General features: G+C 39.7%; 1 protein-coding gene across 12 annotated transcripts in view; it reads right to left on the bottom strand.

Moving 5' to 3' along the window:
• The window catches only part of LDB3 (LIM domain binding 3), a 119,821-nt gene extending 95,339 nt beyond the window's left edge, over nt 1-24,482 (bottom strand). For 11 of the 12 annotated variants that reach the window (XM_052678062.1, XM_052678064.1, XM_052678066.1 and 8 more), the window contains exons 1-2: nt 18,654-18,759; nt 18,434-18,556 (exon numbers count right to left, since the gene is read on the bottom strand). In XM_052678062.1, coding sequence (XP_052534022.1) covers nt 18,434-18,526 — 93 coding nt within the window. In that variant the 5' untranslated portion in view covers nt 18,527-18,556; nt 18,654-18,759. Of the gene's footprint in view, nt 1-18,433; nt 18,557-18,653; nt 18,760-24,345 lie in introns of those variants that run through there. The other variant, XM_052678063.1, reaches the window with a different exon arrangement.

Here is a 24,482-nt window from a genome sequence, read left to right as displayed (position 1 = left end):
TAAAAATTTGAGCAAGCAACATGAGCCACTTAATCTATGACTAGGAAATAACAATTAATGCTTTATGAAAATGCCATTCTTTTAGAGATATCTAGAGTGATAACTGGAAAAAAAGACTCATATTAACCCACCTTTAGCCTTCTCTCACTTCTGGCAATCATACCAGTAAAATTTTATGAAAAAATGGAAGAGACTTCCAAGACTGCTTTGAGTAATATTAAGCATATGTGATAGTTGATAATGAAGCTATCTACTGCACAGTGAAGATATAAATACAAACTTTTATTAATCTATCAATCCTTGCCAATAAAGATGCACCAGAAGTTTAAGGAAATTCTGCTTTTAAAGTGAGACACTGACTGAATTCTTCCACACATGTACAGTGCCTACCTCCTGTAGTGGGACGCAAACCACTCTGGCCCTGTACCTCAGAGAAATAAAGTACAATCAACAAGCAATAAATGTTTGAAAGTTAAAAAAAAAAAAAAAAATGGCATTAAGCACTATTTTAGGCAAATTACACAGGAGACAATTATAAAGAAGGCAACCAAGTATTAAAAGAAGTTCTTGATAAAATACGAAGGAAAATGGAAAAATCAAAACATAGGGAGGGAAAAAAACATGTCTTAAAACATCAGTCTTGATTCCCTACTTGCAGACATTATCATTGCTTTTCTAACTCCACTGCTTTGTGAGAACATCACAAATAGAACTCACATGAAATCATCAATTTCATGCATAATTCTAGCATCTGTTGCAGCCCCTGTGAAGAGATTTGCAACGAGTGCTTACATTCTACAGACAATTGGGTATTGGTTATGACTCTTGGGGGGGGGGGGTCACTGTTTTTTTTTTTTGTTTTTTTGTTTTTATACCACACATGATGCTGTAAGAATGTGTAACATGACAATCCAGAGAAAAAGCACTCGGCTGTCAAGTTCAGCATCTGCTGATTGCAACTCAGATATGACACAAAGTCATGCCTATCTTACGTAAAGACTGATAAGAAACCAGTGTGCTGCTTATGCTATGTCAGTGTGCAATTAGAAAGTCTTATACCTGTATTAGTAGGTACAATGATAATCAGTCCTCAAAAAAAAAATGAATAGAGAACTGCAAGTCTAAATGTTCAGCGGTTAAATCCTTCTAAAAAAAAAACAAAAAAAAACAAGGGAAAGAATAGAACTGTTCTTCAATAAATAGCTTTTGAAACTGCATGACTACAAGTACCTCCCCCAAGTGAGGTGTGAATCAACCTGTTGAGGAAGTTAATGAGTCAACAAGTTTTGTGCAGAAATGAATTCCACTCAAGATATCCCTTCTGTGACTCCAACCTTCTTGGAAGACCAGAGGACCACCTCTGGGGATTTTAGTTTTCTTGTTTTTTACTGTCAGCATATTAGAAATAGAGCATAAGCACAGCAAAAATATTATATTCTCCAATTCTCCATTACTTAGCCTGAACTTCATCTGAGTCCAAACACAAGCTTTCCAGTTTCTCTATTAACTGCTTTATAACACTACAAGTGACTTTGCAGCTTTCTGAAAATGATTGATGTGACAGTATTTTCTGTATTTCAAAATACAGCAGTTTCCAAAACCTGATGACAGCTTTCAGTGTAACAGCATTTGTTAATACTTTAACTGATTAAGTTTTTAAACATTCAGTTTATTCATGATGCGAAATTGTTGAGATCTGTTAAAGATGAAAGTACCTGAAAACTACATGAGGCCCCTTCTTACTTACATATATGCCCCTATTTCATGAAGGGTACTAATCCAAATTGTTATAAGTACTGAATGCTCATTAACTCTCTCTTAATGAGTTATGATAAATTATTAAAGCATAGAGCTATATATTTTCCAAAGGGAGCTATGTTGACAGGGCTTTAATATGTTAGTATGCTCAGTAGTACCCTAAAGTAGCTGAAACAGGTGCCACAGCAGGTGCCACAAGTAGAACATAGATTTGCTTTGGCATTAGAACAGAGTATATAGCAAGTGCAGGATTGTTTTATGGATTTAAAAAGCATATGCCATGAATGATTTGGGAAAGCAGAGCCTTTAGGGGTATAGCATTAGTCAAAGCTAAGCTAACAGGAAGAAGTCCTGCCTCATTACTGTAACAGCTGTTTGTACTTTATGGCCATCAAGATATCTATTACTAGGGAAATATTTTGCCCTTCTGATGGAAAAACTTGCTGAACTGTTACTTCGGTCTTAATTTCACCAAGAAGTTAGAGGACTGCTCCAAAAGTAATGCTTCCTCTTTTATTAAGCTGGCCCACAACGTCAGAGGCAAATGGTGGTACAGCAGTAGAGGTGGAACCTTCCCACTAATGTTACATTACATGCTGTTGCCATGCAACAGATGGCAGCAGAGAGGCAGCGCCTGACATAGAAGTGCATGAAGCAAAGGAGTGGAATTGAATACCCCCATGCTGACAAATGGCCCCCTCTGAAACTTGCTGAACATTTATAGAGTCCAAATAGTGGATATTAGCATAGCAAGGTGGTGGGTAGCATGTTTCAGCAGTGGCAACAGCGATGTGAAAGATAAGCCAGGTTCTAGAGAGCCACACAGATTTTACGAGTACAGCAAGCAGGCTCTTTGGCCTCCATGCTAGACAAAGTGCACAGCTAATGGTGGTAACCATGTTGAAAAATAATGTTTTGTGGCTAAGAATTTGCTCTATCAGATGATGTTATTGCAGGTATTGTAGTTTTCATAGAAATAAATAAGAGGCATTACTACTGAAGCAACAAAACACTGTTGAAGATTTAAAGTATATAGTTCTGCCACTCAACTGCAAAAAAAAAAAATTATATTTGCAACTATTAAACAAAATGTAATAAAATTTACACTTATTTCACACTTTTTTTTTTTATAGTGACCTCTTTGTTAAAAAATTAATCTTAGTTTTTTTCCCCAACTCCTAACGTCATGGGAAACTGGTAATGAGTAATAGCCCTAGTCACTAGTATATAATATGTCATAGACAGTGACGTCTTTTACCAACAAAAGGATCTATCTCTAACCATGGCTTTAGATACTTCCAACTGATCAGTTAACTCAAGTAGGAGATGAAAAGCACTTCCTCATGAGACACAGCTAACCTGTGCTGACACTTGCACACTTACTGCATCCACAAGCTCTACTTTCCGTGTGGATTAGCAAATTGTCAGTATGGCTATGATTTATGCAACAAAGTTTCTCCTATAAGAAATCACAGAATCACAGAATACCCAGAGTCGGAAAGGACCTCAAGGATTGTGAATCTCCAACCCCTCTGTCACAGGCAGGGCCACCACCCTCCCCATTGAATAACCAGACCAGGCTGCCCAGGGCCCCATCCAACCTGGCCTTCAACACCTCCAGGGACGGGGCATCCACAGACTCTCTGGGCAGCTGTTCCAGCACCTCACCACTCTCTCTGTAAAGAATTTTCCCCTGACATCCAACCTAGATTTCCCCTCTCTCATCCTGCAATTATCAACCCTTTCAAAGAGTTGATTCCCCTCCCCTTTGTAGGCTCTCTTTAGGTATTGAAATGCTGCAAAGAGGTCACCCCACAGCCAAATTCTTCATAGCTTCTGAGAATGTTAGTCATTGAAGTTGTTATTCTACGGAGGCTTTGGTGATCCCCTTCCTAACAGCTGAGCAGTGATACAACTCTGTCAAGTTTTCATTTTCTACTGAACTTTTCTGGCCCAACTGCAAAATCATTATTGCCTTATATCTGAATTAAGGTCATGGATAGCTTGCAATAAAAAAAAAAATCTAACCAGTCTGCTTGATAGCCAGCCTATAGGCATGAGACAGCCAAAACTGTAACTAAAATTGAATGTGTGAAAAATAATTATCCCAAATGCCACTAGGAAAGCAGCCTAGGACTTCCTACACATTTCCTAGATTAACCCTAAGAAATATGCAGTCAGAAAACCTCAAACCCTGCTCTTCTATTCAGAACTTTCAAGCTAGACTTTCCGATAAATAAACAAAAGCACAGTCCATGTTGCTCAGTTTCCTTAGTGAAGCTAGGTTGGTTTATACCAGGTAAAAATATCTTTGAGGCAGGTAGCATTACTCACAGAAAGAAAATTTATATTAAATGATTTTCCAACCTCCTTTTCGCACAAGTGAATGACAACAGAGGTATTATCCTTTAATTGTCAAGGCTCTTTACAAATCTATTTTCCCTGAAACTTCATAGAACTAGCAGTATTATACCAGGAATAAATCTGTCCCGGTATCTTCAGTTACTCTATTTGGAAAGCAGTCATTTGCCTGACCTTCAGCATTGCTAAAAACAGAGTTTGTCTGTCATCAAGAGCCAGTGAGATTTCAGATAAAACAGAAGTCATGGCTCTTGCAGTGAAATTCCAGGAGCATCCATTAAAGGCTTGCCAACAATAGCATCTCACACACTGATAGAAGTATGACAGTATGGACTAAAGAAAAAAAAAAAGAAAAAAAAGAGATAAGACACTTGAAATTGAGCTTATCACTGAGACTTGGTAAAAGATACACGAAACCATAAGGATTTTTTAATTATATTCAAGCTAAAACTTTGTGACTTGTGGTACTTTGATTCTTTAAAGACTCAATTTCTCTCACAATTGAGAAATAGTACACTTCTGCCCCTTCCCCCTTCAAAAGTATTGAAAGAGTATCACCAACACAAGAATCTATTTGGAATAACACATAGATGAACTGAAAATATTTGTTCTAACTCCCAGTGTAAGCAGTTTGAGTAAGCACTGAGATGGAAGCAGAACTAGTTATTTTTCAAGCTTCCAGCTTCCTTGTTTGAATTAAAATTGATGACATCTGTGATCATTAGAACACAGTTGTTATAGTAAAGGGTTGGTACAGAACAATAGGTGCCAAGCCAGCTTTCTTCATTATGGTCCTATGCCAGCATGTTTACAGTCCTATCTCCTCTTTCAGACCAGAGCCTATGATTTCTCTTGACATTACTCACTCCAAACAAAATTCTGTCTCAGACCTAGCAGGATGATACAGAATGCTTGGATGGCAAAAGACATGTAAAGCAAAAATCAAAGTCCACTGATACAAACACCTTACTTGCAACGTCGTTATCTTGAAATAAGCCTGTACTTCCAATATTTGTGCTCTTTGTCTAATCTTACAGCTACTTTATCTCCCAGTGAAAAACAATCATATTTATGGAAAAAAATCAAATGAAAACCATATTTCAAGCCTAAGCAGAGGTTAATGTTAACACCAATTTTTAAGTGCAGCTTATAGGCAACTCTCCTTAAACATGAGATTGTTTAGATACACTTCCTGTTACATTATCCAATTGAGAATGGTAACAGTGCAACTAACTTGAAGGACAAAGTGATCCAAATTACTAAAGTAGTATTACCAAGATGCACAGTTGAACCAATGGCTATTTATTCATTTGTCCACATCAGCGCCTGTTCTGACAAGTACTCCTAGAGCCACTGAGCCTTTTGGACAGGCTTCAGAATTTCATCCAACGGACAGCAAAACTATTGTCTAGCTAGACAAAGCAGACAAATGCTAGCACAACAAACTACTTGAATCAGGAGAAAAACTCAAAGTCTTGTGTTGAAGAATTCTAAAGGAATTAAACAAAATACAAAGCATAAACATACCATCAGCTCAGACTACATTTTTACTAAGATCAAGTAAACGGTGGACAAAAACGGTGCATTTCAGCCCTTCTGAGAGGAACTTCGGTGTTCTAGTAGATGGAAAATTTAAGATGAGCAAGGAGCACACACTTGCAGCCCAGAATCATAGAATCACTCAGGTTGGAAAAGACCTTAAAGATCGAGTCCAATCATGACCTAAACATGCTGCCCTAACTAGCAACCCACCACTAAATCATGTCCCTGAGCACCACATCCAAATGGTTTTTAAACACATCCAGAGATGGTGACTCAGCCACTCCCTGGGGAGCCTATTCCAGTGCTTAACATCCTTTCTGTAAATAAGTGTTTCCTGATATCCAATCTAAACTTACCCTGACACAACTTGAGGCCATTTCCCGTCGTCTTGTCACCTGTGAGAAGAAACCAACCTCGCTCTCACTGTAAGCACCCTTCAGATATTGGAAGAGAGCAATAAGTTTTTCCCTCAGCTTCCTTTTCCCCAGACTGAACATCCCCAGTTCCTTCAGTCTGTCTTCATAGGGTTTATTATCCAAGCCCCTCACAAGCCTCATTGCCCTTCTTTGGACCTGCTCCAGCTCAATGTTGTTTCTGTACTGAGGTGCCCAAAACTGAACACCAATGCCGAGTATTACTTCCCTAGTCCTGCTCACCACACCATTCCTGATCCAAGCCAGGATGCCATTGGCCTTCTTGGCCAGCTGGGCACACTTCTGACTGACATTCAGCCAACTGAGCATCAGTACACCAAGGTCCCTTTCCATAGGCATCTTTCCAGCCACTCATCCCCAAGCCTGTAGGGTTGCCTGGGGTTGTTGCGACCAAAATGCAGAATCCAACACTTGACCCTATTGAAACTCATGCAGTTTGCCTTGGCCCATCGATCTAATCTATCCAGGTCTCTCTGCAGTGCCCTTCTCCCCTCAGGCAGATTGACACTTCCTCCCAACTTGGTATCATCTGCAAACTTACTGAGGGTGCACTCAGTCACCTCATCAAGACCATTGGTAAAGATGTTGAATAGAAGTGGCCCCAGTACAGAGCCCTGGGGCACACCACTCATGACCAGCAGCCAACTGAATTTAACCCCATTGACTGCAATTCTTTGTGCCTGGCCATCCAGACAGTGTTTCACCCAGCAGAGGTGTACGCCCATCCAAACCATGGGCAGCCAGCTTCTCCAAAGAATGTAGTGGGGGATAGTGTCAGAGGCCCTACTGAAGTCCAGGTGGATCACATCAACAGCCAACAGTATCCTGGGCTGCAACAGAAGGGGTTGGAAGACATCACAGGTAGATGATCAGACTCCTGGAGCACCTCTCCTATGAAGACAGGCTGAAGGACCTGGGAGAAAAGGCTGTGGAGAGACCTCATTGTGGCCTTCCAACGCTTGAGGGGAGCTTATAAACAGAAAGGAAATCAACTGTTTCACATGGGTAAATAGTGATAGGATGAGGTTTTAAGCTAGAAGAGGGAAGATTTAGATTAGATTAAATGTTAGGAGAAATTTTTCACTGAGAGTGTGGCGATGTGCAAGGGCACACCAGAGAGTTTGCAAATGCTCCATTCCTGAAGGTGTTTGAGGTCAGGTTGAATAGGACCCTTGGCAATCTGGTCTAGTGCTTGATTTAATGGTTGGCAACCCTGCCTGCAGCAGGGAAGTAGAAACGGAATGATCTGAGAGGTACCTTCCAAACCATTCTATGTCCAAATGACAGAGAAAAGAATGTGTACATATATATACACACACACACACACACACACTTATCAGGGGGATCTCTTTAACATAGACACTTAGAAAAAAAGCATGTAAGATTTTTCTGTAGGTCACTTAAATCCAAAAGGCAAATCTCAGATCACATTTGGTATATGTTCAGGAGACAATAGGGGAAGTACATTTCTTGAGTACCAACAAGAAATTTGAAACTAAACTACAAGAACACAAGGACATTGCATGTCCTCTCATTGAGTGGTATGTTTGCTTACTAATGTATTATTTGATTTTCTCCCCTCCTGTATTTAAAAAAAATTTAATCCAAAATAAAGATGAGTGTGGAATGTTTGATATAACGGTTTCACCAAAATACATGAAAGCATTCAAATAAGTATTGGGAAATGATTAGATGCCTGAGCTTTTATAATGGAACTCAGAATTCAGCCAGAATAATTCTAGTTTGTGACATATTGAGAAAAAAAAATTTTTACTGATTATCACATTAATGTAACTATAGTATCAATGGGGAGATACAAACAGCTTCAGAATATGACATGCACTCTCCTCTGTTTTTAGGAAAATTTTGAGATTTTTTTTTCCTTGCCTCTTGATCCCTATTTTGTTCTTGTTAAGGCAGGTGAACTGCTGTGGAAAAAGATTCTTTTAAAGAATTGTTTCTACGCTAACTCTTTTTACAGAATTAGCATACACAAAGACATCCTCATATTAAGGTAGCTGCATGAGCCAGGCCGTCACTACTCTCAAACAGCAGCCAGGAGCAGATACTTTAGCAGAATATGAAAATTAAGGACTGCTATCCTCAAGACCAGAAAATTCCCTGTAAAAGTTCTAGAGCCAAGTGCAAAAAAAAATCTTCCTTTTTATTTTTCTTCCTTTATTCATTGAAAGAAGAAGGCTTAATTGACTATCTGACAAGAATACTTCCATGGCTTTGAGAGTTTGGAGATCCAATCTAATTCCTAATCAGGGAGGAGCAAAATTAAATGTAGACAAAAGGAATACTATTCAGGAGTAGTCTTAATGTTTTCCTCAAAAGTAGCTAACTGAAAGTCTAGTTAGTATGAGGCAAATAATTTTAAGCAGTGCTGGCTGAGAAGACATTGTAATTAAAACAAAAGAAGTTACAGACCAAATTAAATAACAGAACTAAATACTCAGAGACACTTAACCATGTCACAAAATTACATGCAACTCAGATCCGCTTCTCTGGGAAGGATCGGCATCCTGCAGTGTACTTAAAAAAATAATACTGTACAGGACTGTTCTGCCTACTTTCGAGGTTGTCTTTAGGACACATGAATTACAGGGAATCATGGGTGGAGTGTATGAAAGATCTTATTGCAGCTGCTTGTACTGCACCTGTTCAAAGGATAAATAAAGCAGCTAAGTTCTAGTTTTGGATTCACTTGTTTCTAGTCCCTTGATGCGGAAAGAAATGATATACCACCTCCTCATCTTGTCAATCATACTGCAAATGTGTCTTCAATATTGTGGAAGTGATAAACTCCCCCCCCACACACTCCCCCAAATGTTCCCACAGCCTGGGATAAGCTCTATGACAATTCACATGCCCTGGAAAAATACCTATAGCTCTGCTTCACATTCTCCCAGACAGCAATCTCATTCACATGGATAACCAATTCTTCTTCCCAGTTTTTGCTAAGAATGGTATTGGAATTGGATCTATGAAAATGATCCGAAATTAATATTGGATTAATTCCAACACTCCGGAGCTTACATAAACTTTGTTCTATACCTCCTCCTTTGTTTACCTCTGACTCCCGAAGTTGAAAGCGCAATATCATACTGCATGAAAGAAATACACTGAATCTGTGCAAGTTAAGGAATCAGACTTTTTTGATCCATGTCATTAGTGTATTTACAGTGACATTTGGGACATGGAAGAATATATTCACATGACATTTTCTTTGAATGCTGGTTTTTGTTATTCTACAGGGCGTATTATTTTTTAAACTCTATTTTGATTGCCTTCCTACCTGAAGAATTATTTCTGGAAAACCAAACAAATTTACTGTTAGTCCTAAATACAGGTTTAGAAAAGTAGTACACAATCCCACATATTTAATATGGAAATTTAACTGTGTTTTGCCACTAAGAATAGGTGGAAATGTCCACAACCACTATCCAGTGTTTTTCAAGAGTAATATTTCCTACTCTCCACCTTTGGCATATTTTCTTCAGATAAAAAGTTGGATGTTGCAGCCAATAATAACATCCTGCAGGGTCAGAAAGCAAGTTTCTGCAACACAGGTTAGTAGACTATTTGCTATAGAAAGGCATGTAATCAGAAAAATCAAGAAAGCCCACAGCTACATACTGTATGGTTATGAGCCTCCATAAGGTAACTCCCATTAGCCAACTTCTTGTGTTATTAGATCCTACACATTCTTTTCATATTTCTCATCACTCTCCTACAAGGAGTTATTGTAATTCATTGTGGAAGGATCCTTAACTTTCACTTTCCAAACACAGTCCTCACCTTGCTTTTCCAGTCAGTGCACTGAATTTGAACATCACAAAGCTTAAAGCAAAGAAAGGATGACAGACTCAGATGAGAGAGAATGGGTGGGGCAGAGCAAGGAATGGCAGGAAGGGGAGGCACCTCACTACAGCATTCCAAGCACACAGAGGCAGAGCTGTCTCAGCAGAGCACCATCCACATGAAGCAAGGATGAGTGCCAAAAGACAACACTGGAACTCCTCCACATGACCACAGCCCACAGCAATACCAGTACCTGCCCTTTCAGTCAGCTGCTACAGCTAAGGTATACAATTCCTAAGCATGGGATATTCCTTCCCTCAAAGAGGGGCAGTACATTTGCTATACTTTGGGAGTGAAACAGCCAAACACTTACAGGATCCCATGATCTGTTCATCTTTCTGTGTCAGGGGCTTACCTTCAAGCACCCACCTTGAACTACCAAAGACTATACAACCAACAGTGCATTTTAATTTACACTCAGAAACATCAATATGAAGTAGACAAACTGGAGAGGGATTCTGCTCAAACATGTTTGGTTCACTGTTACTGTTTAAGATGACAACTCTTAAGCAATTTTGATTTGTTCATGCAATTAAGAAAGCAAACTTAACATTGAAAACCTCATTTGCCCCACACTACAGACCTGGCAGAAGGTGTTAAAATGATGTAACAAATCCAAGAGTAAGTGAAAAAGTGAAACAAGAACCTTCTAGACAGGAGAGCAATTTTGACAGCAGGTCCAGAGTATATTTGTACCTTGCAACCCCTCAAAAAAAAAAAAATATTAATGTAGTAGGAAGACCATTATTTCCTAGATTATCTTGGCCAACTCTAGGGACATAGAACATCTTGTTTTGGGTATTTATTTTTTAAACACCTGCCATAGCACTAACTGCCCTTGGCCATTTTTGAATCAGCTGTAACTAGGTAAGGAGAGAACACTGACATTCTCAAATAGAGCATAGGCCCAGCAATCAAGAAAAGGCAGACCAAATTCACCCTAATACCAGAGCATTCTGATTTGGCACTATGTACCAGAATCTGGGGTTACATGTAGTATTTTTGGAGATTTGGATGCTATGTCCCATTCCAGAAGCTTGAGGTAAATGCAGCATTCGTTCCAAATCAAATAGCTTCCTAAGTTACAGGACGCTTTAAATATAGCATGAGAGTCCCACAGAGGCTTCTGAAGAGCACACATGCCACCCTAACCAGGTAAAGCTGGTACTATAGGGCCTTAACGTTATTTTTCCTCATGCCACAAAGACTAATTGTCACTAACACTGTCTTTAAACTGAAAAGCCAGAAAATTGCCTACAGGGTGCACTCTTTAAGCCAATTACCTTTAGTGAGAAGGGCTTATGGCTTTAGTTACACGACTAACCAAGAGCAGCAAGTGAGGGAGCCAAAATAGCCCAGCAGCTGGAATCTGGGCTCTAAGCAAGGAAAGGGAAGAGACAGGGTGCCTGCACATAAAGGCTGTTATTCCTAATCCTCAGCTGCCATTGCTACAAATCAAGTGTATTTAGAAGGATTTTGGGGAAAGGTTAAAACCTATATTCATAGTGTCCAGGCACTGAACACCTGTGGCATGGATAATCAAAACACCAACTACATATGTGAGAGGTGCAGAAAGTAACTCTACCCAACCCACAGGATTTGCATGCCTTGAAGACATTTGATCCATCACGCCTTCCTAAAAGAAGAGCAGGTTCTCATTGACTTTCTGGAAAAATGGCTGCTAGCCACTGCTAACAATAAGAGTCACCTTGTATTGAGCAAGCTGAAGATGTCAGACAGAGACAATCATTAGCCAGAAAATAATTGTTTTCAGGATACTTACTTCTAGAAACAGAGTAATGACTCAGAAAATGACTGGAAAAAATGTTATTTTATCCCTCTGTAACTAAGAGCTAGTTGCTCTCAGTCCCTGAAAGGTTTCCAGAATAATGTAGAAAAAGCTTTGTATTTGGGGAAAAAAAATATATACGTTTCATCAACCTGTTATTGATGAACTATTTAGAACTCTTCCCATAGGATATTTAAGAGTAGAGTTAGACTAAACCTTCAGGGCCAATTTCACACTGACAGCTCATATAATCAAGCTTTTAGTTCACTTAACTGCTCTCATAACTTAAGGGCCTGAATTGCATACATCATTTTTTCATCATCTACACAGAACATTTTGACAGGTGATATCTGTTTACTTTCAATTAAGTCACATCACTTAAATTATGGGTCAGTGCAATGTGACTGTACAGCACATTTGTTGACATCCTTTTCCTCATTCTACTGGCAAGGATTTATTTATGAAATGCCATTTACTAAGTATTATAGCACACTTTCAGAAAATTAGGATTTAAAAATTTAGACTGCTGTAATAGAAAGCCTACTCTGAAGTTTCATTCTCTAACTTTTTTATTAACACTAACTCAATGCAAGGGTACTAGAAGAAACATCCCTTTCAGATGCCATACAAACCACCCTTCTCATTAGCCATTTTAAAGCATGCATAGCTGACATTTTTAGACACTGTTTAAATTTATTTCCATAAAACTTGCAAGTATCAATTTTTATCATGTTTGAAGTTTCCCTTCTTCCTCATGATCTCTCAGTAGGGATTAATAACTTATCTGCACACTGAGCAGCTAGTTCTTTCTGCAACAAAACCCAGTGAACAAAGAAGAGCAGAATCTCATTATGTTGGACAGCTTTTAATATTGCATTATGAAATTATAGCATCTCGGGTACTTCTGTACAGAAATTTCTAGTTACATGTAAAACAAATCAACTATATCCATCCAATAGGGGTTGGAGCTAGCTGGAGACAATTGATGCTAGATCATAATTGAAGACCATCCCATTTAATACACTGCTTTGGTACTCTGAGTACAACTAAAAGTTGTTTTTTTTTTAATCTACTTTTTGTATAACTAAATAGTAATCTTCTCCTGACACTGGTAATTAGACAACTGCAGCGACCAGATGAGAATTGCTGTTGCTACTATAGAAAATTAGTACTAGCATATTTGTACAGCAAAGTTTCCAATTCATGCCACACTGGTTGAAAAAGAGTTTGAGGTAACATATTCAGAATGAAGCTAATGGCTGAGTTGTCTGCTGTGTTGTGGAAGACTGCCATTTGCTAAGTTCAGATAACCAACACTAATAAAAATGTCACATAAAAAAAGCTTCGTGCCTTTTAGCTATAAAGCAATCAGTAGCTTTAAATATCAAATTTAATAGTTATCTCCTGCTGTATTTACGGGTTCTAAAGCATCTGCAAAGTTATCTTTATTAACAATTAATTAAATATGACAACTACTTGAAATACTACATTAACTGTATTCTGAACTAAATATTATGTCAAAGGTTGAGGAATTAATCACAGTGTAATTTCCTGTTGCCAAGAAGTGCTTAATGCTGAAAAGAATAAAACTCATTTGAGCTGAGGTCTTGCTTCCTGAGCTTGAGAGATCTCTTTTACATAAAGACAAAATAATTGTTACCCCACTCTTGAAATACTCAATTTCCTCACAACTTCTGGGCCGAAGTGTATTATCCCATTCAACACTATTCCTTCCTGTTCAAGGAAAGATTATATTTATCTGCCTTTGAGGATGCCTTGTCCAAGGATGTTCTGATCCCTGATCCCAAAACCCATCATAATTATTGGACCAGAGGAAGAGAACACCACTGGAGCATTAGGTCCTTTCCTGCTAATCCAACATATGCTTGTGCTAGCTGAGATACAGCCCTGTCACATAAATACCCTCTGTACTGTATTGTCATTCAGTGTCAATGCTGACTACTGCGATACCTCAGATAAACAGTACCAAACTAGGGGTTTCAGGAGTTACTTGTAGAATTGTAATCCACAGAAATGCAATCAATTCAGACATCTGGGATGGTAAACATATCAGAATTGGATGGTAAATTAACTGGAAATCAAAGATACCATCTAAAGTAATCAGCATTTTCTCATTGTATCAATACACACATACAACAAATGACTTCATATAATAAACTTCAGTATCCTGTGATTTTTGGGTAAGACTATCATTCAAGAAGCAACCTACAAATTAAAGACCCTCCTGAAGAAATACTGATGGCCACAGGATAGATAGCATATTACTAAAAGGTGGGAAAGCTTTGGAGTGTTCTTAAAAGCTGCTTTGACAGCTCTTCTCTGTCACAAAGACCTTTTTGAAGCTAAGTTATAGAAGACTGAAAGAATTTGAAACCACCTACGCATATGTTGGTGCACAACAGGTTGGCCATTAGCCAGCAGTGTGCCCTTGTGGCCAAAAAGGACAGTGGTATCATGAGGTGCATTAAAAAGAGCAAGGCCAGCAGGTCAAGAGAAGTAATCTTCCCCTTCTACTCTGCTCCAGTGAGGCCACACTTCAAATGCATCTGGTTCTGGGCTCCCCAGTTCAAAAAAAAAAAGACAGGGATCTCCTAGAAGGAGTCCAGCAGATGGCCACAAAGATGATAAAGGACCTGGAGCATCTCCCTTATGAGGTAGAAGGCCTCATGGATGAGGCCAAGCTCTTCTCAGTAGTATATAGTGATAGAACAAGGAGCAATGGCCTAAAACTTGAATATAGGAAATTCTGTGCAAACATGCAGAAGAACTTCTTTATGGTAAGGGTAATGGAGCACTGGAACAAGTTGCCCAGAAAGGTTGTGGAGTCTTCTATGGAGACATTCAAGACCCATGTGAATGCCTACTTGTGTGACCTGCTGTTGGAAACTTGCTTTAGCAGAGGGCTGGGACTCAAGCTCTGAGGTCCCTTCCAAGCCCTGAAATTCTGTGACAAGATGTTACCACAGCTTATCTAGCCATAGGACAGTCATTACATATAAGTCCAATGGCTCACTCCTTCTCTCAGATATTGATTCAAAGTCATTTGAGCTTTGGAGGGGAAAAAAAGAGGGAAAAATCTCTAACCATTAGCATATAAAAAGGAAGACTTTTAGAGTACATAAGACCTACCTATTAGCTATGTAAAATATCAACTATTTAAATGCTGATTTATGCCTTTTAAGGTTGCGAAAGACTTTACATTTGGAGATGAGACAAATGATCTTCACGCTACAGTTATAGAAGCTACTGTGTGATTAGAACTGCAACTACTCAGTGATTAGATTTACCAGATATGGATGTGTAACACATGATGCAGACCAGCATTTCAAGTGATCTTGTTCAATGCCTTCATTTAACTGAGTGAAGGTACAGTTCACTCTTATAATGTATGGTCACCACATCCAAGAGACATTTAGAGAATACATAGTGATTGTCCTGGATAACCTGAGGTTTCCTGCCTTCAGGTATAGGAGAAAAGAAGCCAAGAGGCTGTCCTTTTGCCATCACTTGCCTGTTGTAAGATACTGATACCCTACATGCAATTAAACAAATTAGAGTACAGAATAAGTAATCACAAGATTTTGTACAGGAAATACAGCCACAGTGGGAGATTGACATATATATGCCAGAGAGCATAGGAAAGTGAAATGTGAAACGCTAGAATAGCTTTGTTTCATTTTCCTTCCAAATAAATGTTTCAAGCCATTCGTATCAAAATAAATATACTGACCATCTAATATTTTTTTTCTCTATTAATATTTCCCATTTCTCCTTATTTCACTTACATGATGATCAGATATCAACTACTTCTTCACTTAAAGTAAAACCCAAACAGTTCTTATGTTTTGTTTAACTCTATCTCCTTCAGCTCCGGGCTCTGACTTTCGATTTGGAATCTAGGCAATGCCAGTCACAAGCTGTTACTGTTTGAGGCAATATTTCTGCATACCTTTCAGCTCATTTAAACACCTGCAAGCCAGTCTGCCTCCCCAGTAGTATTTGTTGTTCAGCAATCATCATACATGAAGAGACTTTGCTGCTGCATCCATCCATGTACAATCACCCAATCTTAGGTAACAGCACAACACATTAAACCATACTTGCACAGGTTACATCTATAAAATTAATTAATTCTGCTTGCTCCTAGACAGTTCATGCAAGCAGTGTGAAAAAAACAAACTGCTTTGCTGCCCATGTTAATTTTGGATTTGCACATATGATCAGGCCACCTGTGACTGCTCTTGCAGCGCCAACAGTCTACAGCTCCTATTCACTTCAGTAGGAGAGATAGATGCTCATGTTCGCTATGCCTGTCAGGATTATTCTCCTACCTCCAGTACCTGTCCCTTACATCTCATGACAGAATTTATTCTAAAGTATAGGATGTCTTGTAGAGTGGGGACAGTCTCCTTTTTGAAGCCCTCCCAGACTATTTTTTAAGTTGACTGTTAAACAAGTATGACTTCAACTCCTTGCTACTTGTTTTTGTCTCCTCTCTTGTCAAGAGCGCCCTGGAAATCATTTTCCTCTTTCCCCACAGTAAGATTGCAAATGTGGGTGAGTTCAAAGCTTATCTCACACAAGTGTAAATTGCTGATAATGGAAATATCTGACCTGTTTGAATACATACTCATGTGAAAGATGATAATGTCCTTGCAATATCTATTTTTTCTTTGGCAAAAGCCATGTATTATACTGCGTTCCAATTAAAAATAGCTCCTACTCTAGCCCTCCCTACAAGAAACTATATTCATTTCTGTATGCCTGCTTTTTCCCCCAAGGCAGATTACAAAGCTCTCAGCTAAAAAACTGAGTCTCACTGGGGAGGACTCCAGGATACTTAACAGGGCTTTCTGATGCTTCTATTGCTTGCTAAAAAAAACACAGCCAGCTGTGTAAAGAGGTAATACCTCCTCACCTCTGGGAATCCAACTATTGCAGTTCCGCTTATGCTCATCACAAGTTCTGAAAACCCCAGGATAATCATGCAGCCTTTGGTACATTGAGTATGCCTTACATGATTGCAACTTGTGACAATAGGTTCTTCTGGAAACAAGAGCTTTTCATTTCTAGCTGTCACATAACATGCAAGTGCCACAGCCCTGACCCCTCAATGAAGGACTCCCAGCAAAAATGAACTGCTTGAATATGAAATATCTTACAGGGCAGGCTGCAAAATGTCATGAAAATGCCTACAGAATTATGTTGGCAACTCTACATACTTAATTTGGGCGCAATAAGGAAATACTAAAAGTATTCAACAGAGGGTAAAAGCATTAGTGAAATTAGTTCAAGTTAATAAAGAGACTTTCATTATCTGGGCAGAGTTCACTGTTGCTTTTTGTTATTGTAACAAGACAGCTTTCTTTGCTATTATTATGGAACAAAGACTGCTTCTGCAAAATAAAAAACTCTTCTGATCATTATACAACTTCACATTAAGGTAAATATGTTTCTATGGAGAAAATATTGTGCATTAGAATAAGAGATGAAATAAGAGCACTGCAGTTTGAATAAGAAATAGGATAGTTAAGATTTAAGAAGCTCATTGGTGACTCTGAATCATGATTGTTGCAGAGCTATCCATTTGCTATCTATAATTTAACAGATTTTCTCTCCATTATAAAAGAACTATTTTCAAAGTAGTGGAGGTGGTTTCCATCCCTCCCCACTCCAGTGGAGCAGACCATTTGTTTGCATTCTACTCATCTTCTTAAATCATTCTGGTATTTCTTTAAACACTTAAGTAACTTCTATAGCCATTGCTTTGCAAAACAATAAGCCTTCTGCAGATGATTTGTGGAGACACCTCTACAGAGCCGAACATTCTAGAAAGGATTTGAGGCTGTCAAAAAAGGAGGAGGGAGCTGTAAGAAGTAGCGTGAAACAGAGTTACCAAATCAGAAGTTACATAGAATACAGTAAGAAAAGAGGAAGATAAATGCTTGTGAATTTTTTGATAGTCACTCAACCCTAAGAACTTCTGTGGAAATGACATTATCAGATAACAAGAACAATCCATTGCAAATCCTTGAAATATCGTTGTTAGAGGGGGGGAAAGATTACTGGGAAATAAATGCACTCATCTATAATCAACAGATACACTGGGTAATTAATAATTAAGTTACATACTGTTCATCAGCTAGAAATGGAAGGCTCCTGCATAATTTAAGTCCTCATTTAAGCATTATTGAATTTCATGTTTGACATGCCTAATTTTCATCCAGTTATTCCAACTGCTTCCAAAGAGGAACATATCTACTTAATTTGAGAGGACATAGATTTCACATATTTACAAGCTGTCACATAGTTTCTTCCCTGAAATGCCATTGCTTGTTCACATTCACAGTTCTTCTAATCCCCCAAATAAACTGCATCAGGGGGGCCCCTGCCATGGAAAAAAGGAACACTGCACAAAACAGAACTGGAAGTTCATTTGAAAGAGACTTCATCATCATTTTTAAAAATACACCAGCAAGATGTGCCTTTGAGACATCAGGCTTTGCCTTGAACTGATGTATCTGAATTCCACATTGCATTCTCAGATCCTTTCATCAGACCTACCTGCAAAGATCCTTTACTTTATTTGGCCAGGTCATACAATCAGTTTACTGCTACTTTCCAACTTAGACAAGCTCAACGAAGCCTTTTGTTCACTTACTCTGGAGATGGTCAAAGGCATGTTGAAGTCCTTGCCCCCTTGCAGTCGGAAGCCCCACGGTCCAGGTCCATTCAGAGTCACGCTGTAAGCCATTCTGTACCTTTCTCACAAGCCAGCTAGGCACTGCAGGATAGAAGGATGGGGTAGACAGAGAAAGTGTGAAAAAGTAGTATGAGAAAGGGAAGAGTTTCATATAAATAAGCAAGTCTTTCTGCCTTGCCTGTTCAGTCGTGCTGGGATATCACCTAAGAATAGTTGGGAGCTATAATGCAGATGCTGATATCTCAGCTGAGTAGGGCCCATAAAAGGTTTGTAACCAGACACCTACTATGCAAAGACTTCATGACTCAGAGGTCTAATATAGCCCCCAGGGAGGGGGACAGATCTTTCTGGGCTTCTCAAACCCCTCTTCACATTCAATTAGTCCATGGGTGAAACACATTTTGAAATAAAATGAAGTCCCACGCTAAAATCCCAAACATCTAAATCTCACTACTGATTTGTTAAATAACAATATAGCCAATTAGTTTCTGCTTCAGAACACACTGCAAAGCAATACGTAACACACTACAAACAAGTTCCTACTATATGTAGCAGGAAGGGCACCAAAGGAGTGCTTATCTTACATGAATCTGTTAAATGCAAATTATATACTACAGTCACTTGGAACCAAAAAAAAAAGAGTCCTTGATTTCATTATTGGCTCATGGTACCATAACTTAAGCTTACTAAAGGGGCAACTACATTTTTTTCTCTTAGAATGCAGGTATTATGAATGATTTCTAAGCAGCATATAATCCACATAGCAAAAGCCTAGTTTCATCTCATAGCTGTCATACTGTTCTCGATACAACTTGTCTAAAGACATGGAAATTAAGTGGAAGGCTAAGAATATAATTAGTTAGCTGTTTCCTAAACTCACTCCATAACTTTTCATATATTCTCTTCATGCTAGGTGTTTCATACAACCTTTGTAACTCATTTGGAATATCAAATACATTTCAGCTCTGGATTGAAAGTAACTAGAGAATCTGAAGGAAGGGGAACTTCTAAACTGTTGGCAGAACTAAGATAAATGAAAAGCTTCTGCTGTTAGGATAAGGCTGTAATCTTTAATACCACTTTTAAGTCATTAATTTCTGCAGGACCTCCAGAAGTTCTCTAGTACACTTTCCACAGCATCCCTGCTTTTACCCACATATTACAAAGAAATTCCCATTATGTTAAGTTGAAAAATAAGCAAAGGCTCTGCTCTAATAACTAACCAAGACCTATGCACTAGCTCATTTGAACACTGATAGTAAGTCTGCCCATGCACCACTCTTAATGTCACAAAAAACTGATGGCTGAACTACAGAGAACAAACACTGTCATGGCCTCTCTGTTCATCTGTGAAGTAGATCAATAATTCTTGCAAAGCCACAAGGCAGTAAGTGCTTGTTTTGTATGAATACTGGCAGAAAAGACAACTATACAAGGGAATAATTATCCTCCACAAAGATGGAAGGACAAACAACATAACCACATTTTCAAATCCCAAATTCAATTTACAACAACATGGCAGGTGCAGTGGGTTTGAGTGAAAGTTGTACTCAGTCAGTAGAACTGGCCCAAACCAAAAATCAAAGAAAACAGGAAGACAGATTGAAAGAAAACAGGTTGATGTCATACAAATACCTATCTATGCACGTATTTATAGCTTTTTTTTTTTTTTTTTTTTAACATTATCAACATTCATTGCTCATCTCTGTATGAGCCATAAGCAGTGATACTTAGATGATGATTTTGAGGGGAGAAAGAAAATATACTTTCTGCACTCTGAACCACAGAACTTCCAGGCTTGACAATAAATCTAGTAAGCCTCAAGTCACGTGCAGGATTTCTTTTTTCAATGTTTAATTTTGAAAGTACACAGACACACATGAAAGAAGTTCCAGTTGCATTATTCCTTCCTTTTTCCCAGGAGTCCACTGCATTTTTCTACTATCTTTTCTTAGCTCAATTACAAAGGTTTGGGTGAGTGCAACAAAAATGAGAGTAAACCAAACATGGCAAGTCATTTCTTCACTAGCAAAGAGAATACCACAAAAAAAGAAAAAAAAAAAAGAGAGAGGAGAGGTTACGTTTTTATGGATGATCAATTCATTCCTATACTTAAACATTCACTGGGAAAAAATTGCAAAAGCTACAGCAGAATTAAACTGCACAGACAGCAAGCTGAACAACTAAGCATTAAGAAATAGAATTGCTGTTTAATCAAACACTATGTACTTCTATCCTACTTTCACATGCATAACATGCCACCCACTTATCAGTTTAGAACATCTAAAAGGGTCTCTGAGGCCCTTCAGGTTGGGTAGCATGCTATGAAACTGAAGTGATAATCTCATTAGGGGCACTGCCATTTGAATGACATGTTAAACTGAGGTTTAACTCGTTTTCTACTTCCTTGGTTTCTGCTTGCACCCACATGAATATTCAGTACAGCTTGGCACTTGTATGAAGAAAAAGTAGGAGATACATCACTGTCCTGCCCACTTTGCCCTTCAACAAAACAGGATGAAGTCCTTTCATTTGCTCACACTATTGGGTGCCTCTTGGAGAGTGTAACAATCAGAAAGATCAGTGCAGTGGAGTGGTGATAGAGGAGGTGTAATACAAAGGGACTAGCACAATGGAAGTGTGTTTCAAAGAAAAATGGCTCACCCATATTTAAAATCTAGGCTCACAGGGAAGAACTCCACAAGGGGGGGATCTCCAACCAAGAGCCATCCCCAGTGGCAGTCAGCCCTTAAATGAAGTCTAAGAGAGGTGCAGCCAGGCTCCACCCCTTCCAGTCCCACAGCTGCATTGCCTTCACCTGTGCTCCCAGGGCTGACCAGGTCCTTTCCCCAGGTGCTCAATCAGTGCTTCAGGACATGACTCAACAGTTATTATTCACAGAGGCAAAAAGATTCCATTATTTTCTTCATAAGCCTTTCTAGGTCCTCAGTCTCCTGTGTTTGTTTCCCCTCTGCATGCCTGTGCCTTATTCTGGACAGCTGCAAGCAGTGAAGCAGCTCATGCTGCAGACACAACTCCATTTGCTGGGAATGCTCTTAGAACTGCTCCCGTTCTCCTGACTCCTACCGTGGGCAGCCTCTAGACCAGAAAGCCAGTGGCCTGCCTAGATTATTATTTCAGTCCTGATCTGTTTTCAGATGTGATACAGACAAATGCACTCGCTAAGTCAAATATCCAGAACAAACACAGGGAAATGGACTGGAGCAGCAGATGCACTGCCATCACAGCTATCAGCACAAGCCTCCACGAAACCTTCTGGGAAACTTGCAGATGAAATAAGCTGTATATACATAGTAGACTATCCTCTTGTTTTTAGAACCTTGTGGTGTTTGGATTAGGTTTATTTGCTTTAGATAGCCACTTCTCAGGCTGTTCCAAAATCACTTTTCATTTACTCAGTTGAGTTTTATTACTCTTGGGGTGCCTTCTTCCCTATGTTCTCCATCTAGGTGAAAAATCTACGACAAGCACAGATCCCTCCCTTAAAGAAGCTACATGGAGTCAAATGAGGGCACCAATGTGAGGAGTGCCATTTAAAGAAAAAACATTCCAGAAACCAGGTGACATTTTTCTCTCCAGATACCAAAACAAAGATTTGTTCAGAGCTCACCAAGTCCCCTCAGAGTTGTCTCATATGACTGATAGGAACAGCTGCGAGGAAACTGGATGGGTACCAGGCATCATAGGTCCCAATGCCAACAGGTTCCATGCACATAAAAGAGTGCTGCAGCCTTCCACAAATGCCTCAGAGCCCAAGCACAGCCATCCTTCCACAGCTACGTCAGAGCTCATACACTGATGGAAACAATTCACATACGCTAGGAGACCATGTTGCATTACAGTGAACAGGCTTTCTGAAAACTACACCTGCATGCTTGGAAGTGCACAGACATCAAGTGAATGAAATAAAAACCTCTAGTGCAAAAGCTAAATTAAGATGGAAGGAAACAAGTAATGGAAATTCCAACTATTCAAGTTGCTACCACTTTGTTAGGCTGGCCACATTACTCATTATGTATTTTAGCTCCTGTGGTAGAATGTCCTAAGAGAGCCTTCAATTACTACTACTGCAGCAACAAGTTTATATCGTTTATATCATCCATTTGTAACATTTCAGTAGCAGATGGTTAGAATGTTTATCTGACATCTGATTTGCAACAGTCTGTGTTGCTTGACAATAAGTCAGGTGTTGAAATATGTCTCATATATGCAGTCCTAGTGTTGTCCAGTATTTTTGGATTAACAGTGCTGACTGTAAAACTCATGGAATAATGAGAAAGCAATTGCTGAATTTGGGTTCTCATCTTCACTCCAACCCATCTAACATAGAAACACATATGTACTATATATTGTCTAATCAGTGCAAAAAAAATAAAACCATTTAGCTTCACCTAATTCTGCTTTGTTACTACCTTTCCCACACTGGTGTTTGTAGGTCCCAACAGTACATGCACTGAGTGAGCACATGCTATAAAGTAGTATTCTCAGGGAGGCGAGCTAGAGTAATACGATGATGGAGTATTATTCCCCTTCTCTGTAATATAACGCCATCAGAAATGCAGTTCAAACCACTTTGTTTGGCTGTATGCTGCAGCATATATCACCTTACAGACTCACCAGGTTCCCCACTTTCTCACTACCAGGTTGTTCACTGTAAATGCTTTCATCAATAGAGAAAAATCACTTTTTACACTATTTTTGGGTGTTAAGTAGCCTCCTTTTTCTATCCCAAAAGACTGGATATATTTCATAGCATAGCCAACCTTCACCTTCAGAAGACTCTAATAGTTTCAGTAACTATGTTAAACTGCAAACCACTCCTGTGGGAAGAGAGAAAGAGGAAGGAAAGAAGCAGTCACACCTCTCTTCAATGTTTGCAGAGACCCCATTTACAAAATGACTTAAGGGTACATTACAAACTTTTCACCTTCACACCATCTCAGCTATGGTTTTCAAGGGCATCCACTATAACATGTAGTACTTAACACCTTTGTGGCACCTACTTCACCAAGATAACAAGATTTTCTTGTTTGTTTCTGACTTGTTTTAAAGAGAAAGAACACCAAAATACCTGCTGTTTCAGCAAACATAACCACCTCCTTCCTGTGGCTGGACTCACAGTGCTTAGGTTACCAGCTTCAGACCGTGAAATGAGTCAACAGCAATCGGATTAAAATGCAGAGCTCATTTTCTAAGAGAAGTATTTGAACCAGAAAGAAGGCTGCAAAATGCTTTGCTGTTATGTGCATGTCATTCTCCTCTAACTCTGGGCTGGCACCAGGAATGCTCACAGCCACCCTGCGACTGCTCTCGTTTGTGCCTTGCTGCAGGGGATTCTAAGCGACGGGAGAAAAAGAAAAAAAAAAGCCACTTAAAAAAAAAAAAAAAAAAAAAAACCAGCAGATGCACAGGGGAAAAAAGGGTGAAAGGGGCTACGTGCAGATCGCTGACAGCTCCAGAGGGCAGGGACAGAGCTGACACTGATGTCACAGGACTTGCACGGCGCTGGCTGGCCTCCAGAGAGCCCGGGGCTTGGCACGGCACAGCGAACGCTCCACAAGGCTTCGACGACAGCCCTGTACCGCTACTCCCGCCTGCACAGATACCTCACGAGTCGCCGCACAGCTGAGGCACGATGCGCCTGCAAAAGCGCACAGTGCCGCGAGGTTTAACCTTAAACTGTTCTCACCCCTAGAGTTTGACTCACCCACCCGCGTCTGTATCCCCACACAGCCTCCAGCGGGAAACACTTCCCCCTACAGCAGCTCTCCGCACAAACGGAGCTGTAGCAGAGCCGCTCGTGCCTCTCTTAGGGCGCCGGCGTCCCTCAGCGGCGCGGCGCGACCCACCTGTGCCAGCCTCGGTGCTGCGAGCAGCACACCCGCTAACTCCGAGCGCTACAGAGCCGCCACACGTACGGGCGTTCAGCGGCCCGCGGACGCTCCCGCTACACCAGGAGGCAGCCCGAGGGCAGCCCTGCACCGCC

This window comes from Tympanuchus pallidicinctus, unplaced genomic scaffold (assembly GCF_026119805.1).
Source record: "Tympanuchus pallidicinctus isolate F22 unplaced genomic scaffold, pur_lepc_1.0 scaffold16, whole genome shotgun sequence".
In the NCBI taxonomy this organism is placed as follows: domain Eukaryota; kingdom Metazoa; phylum Chordata; class Aves; order Galliformes; family Phasianidae; genus Tympanuchus; species Tympanuchus pallidicinctus.
Note: the sequence above shows the minus strand (reverse complement) of the source record. Positions and strands in the feature narration are given on the sequence as shown.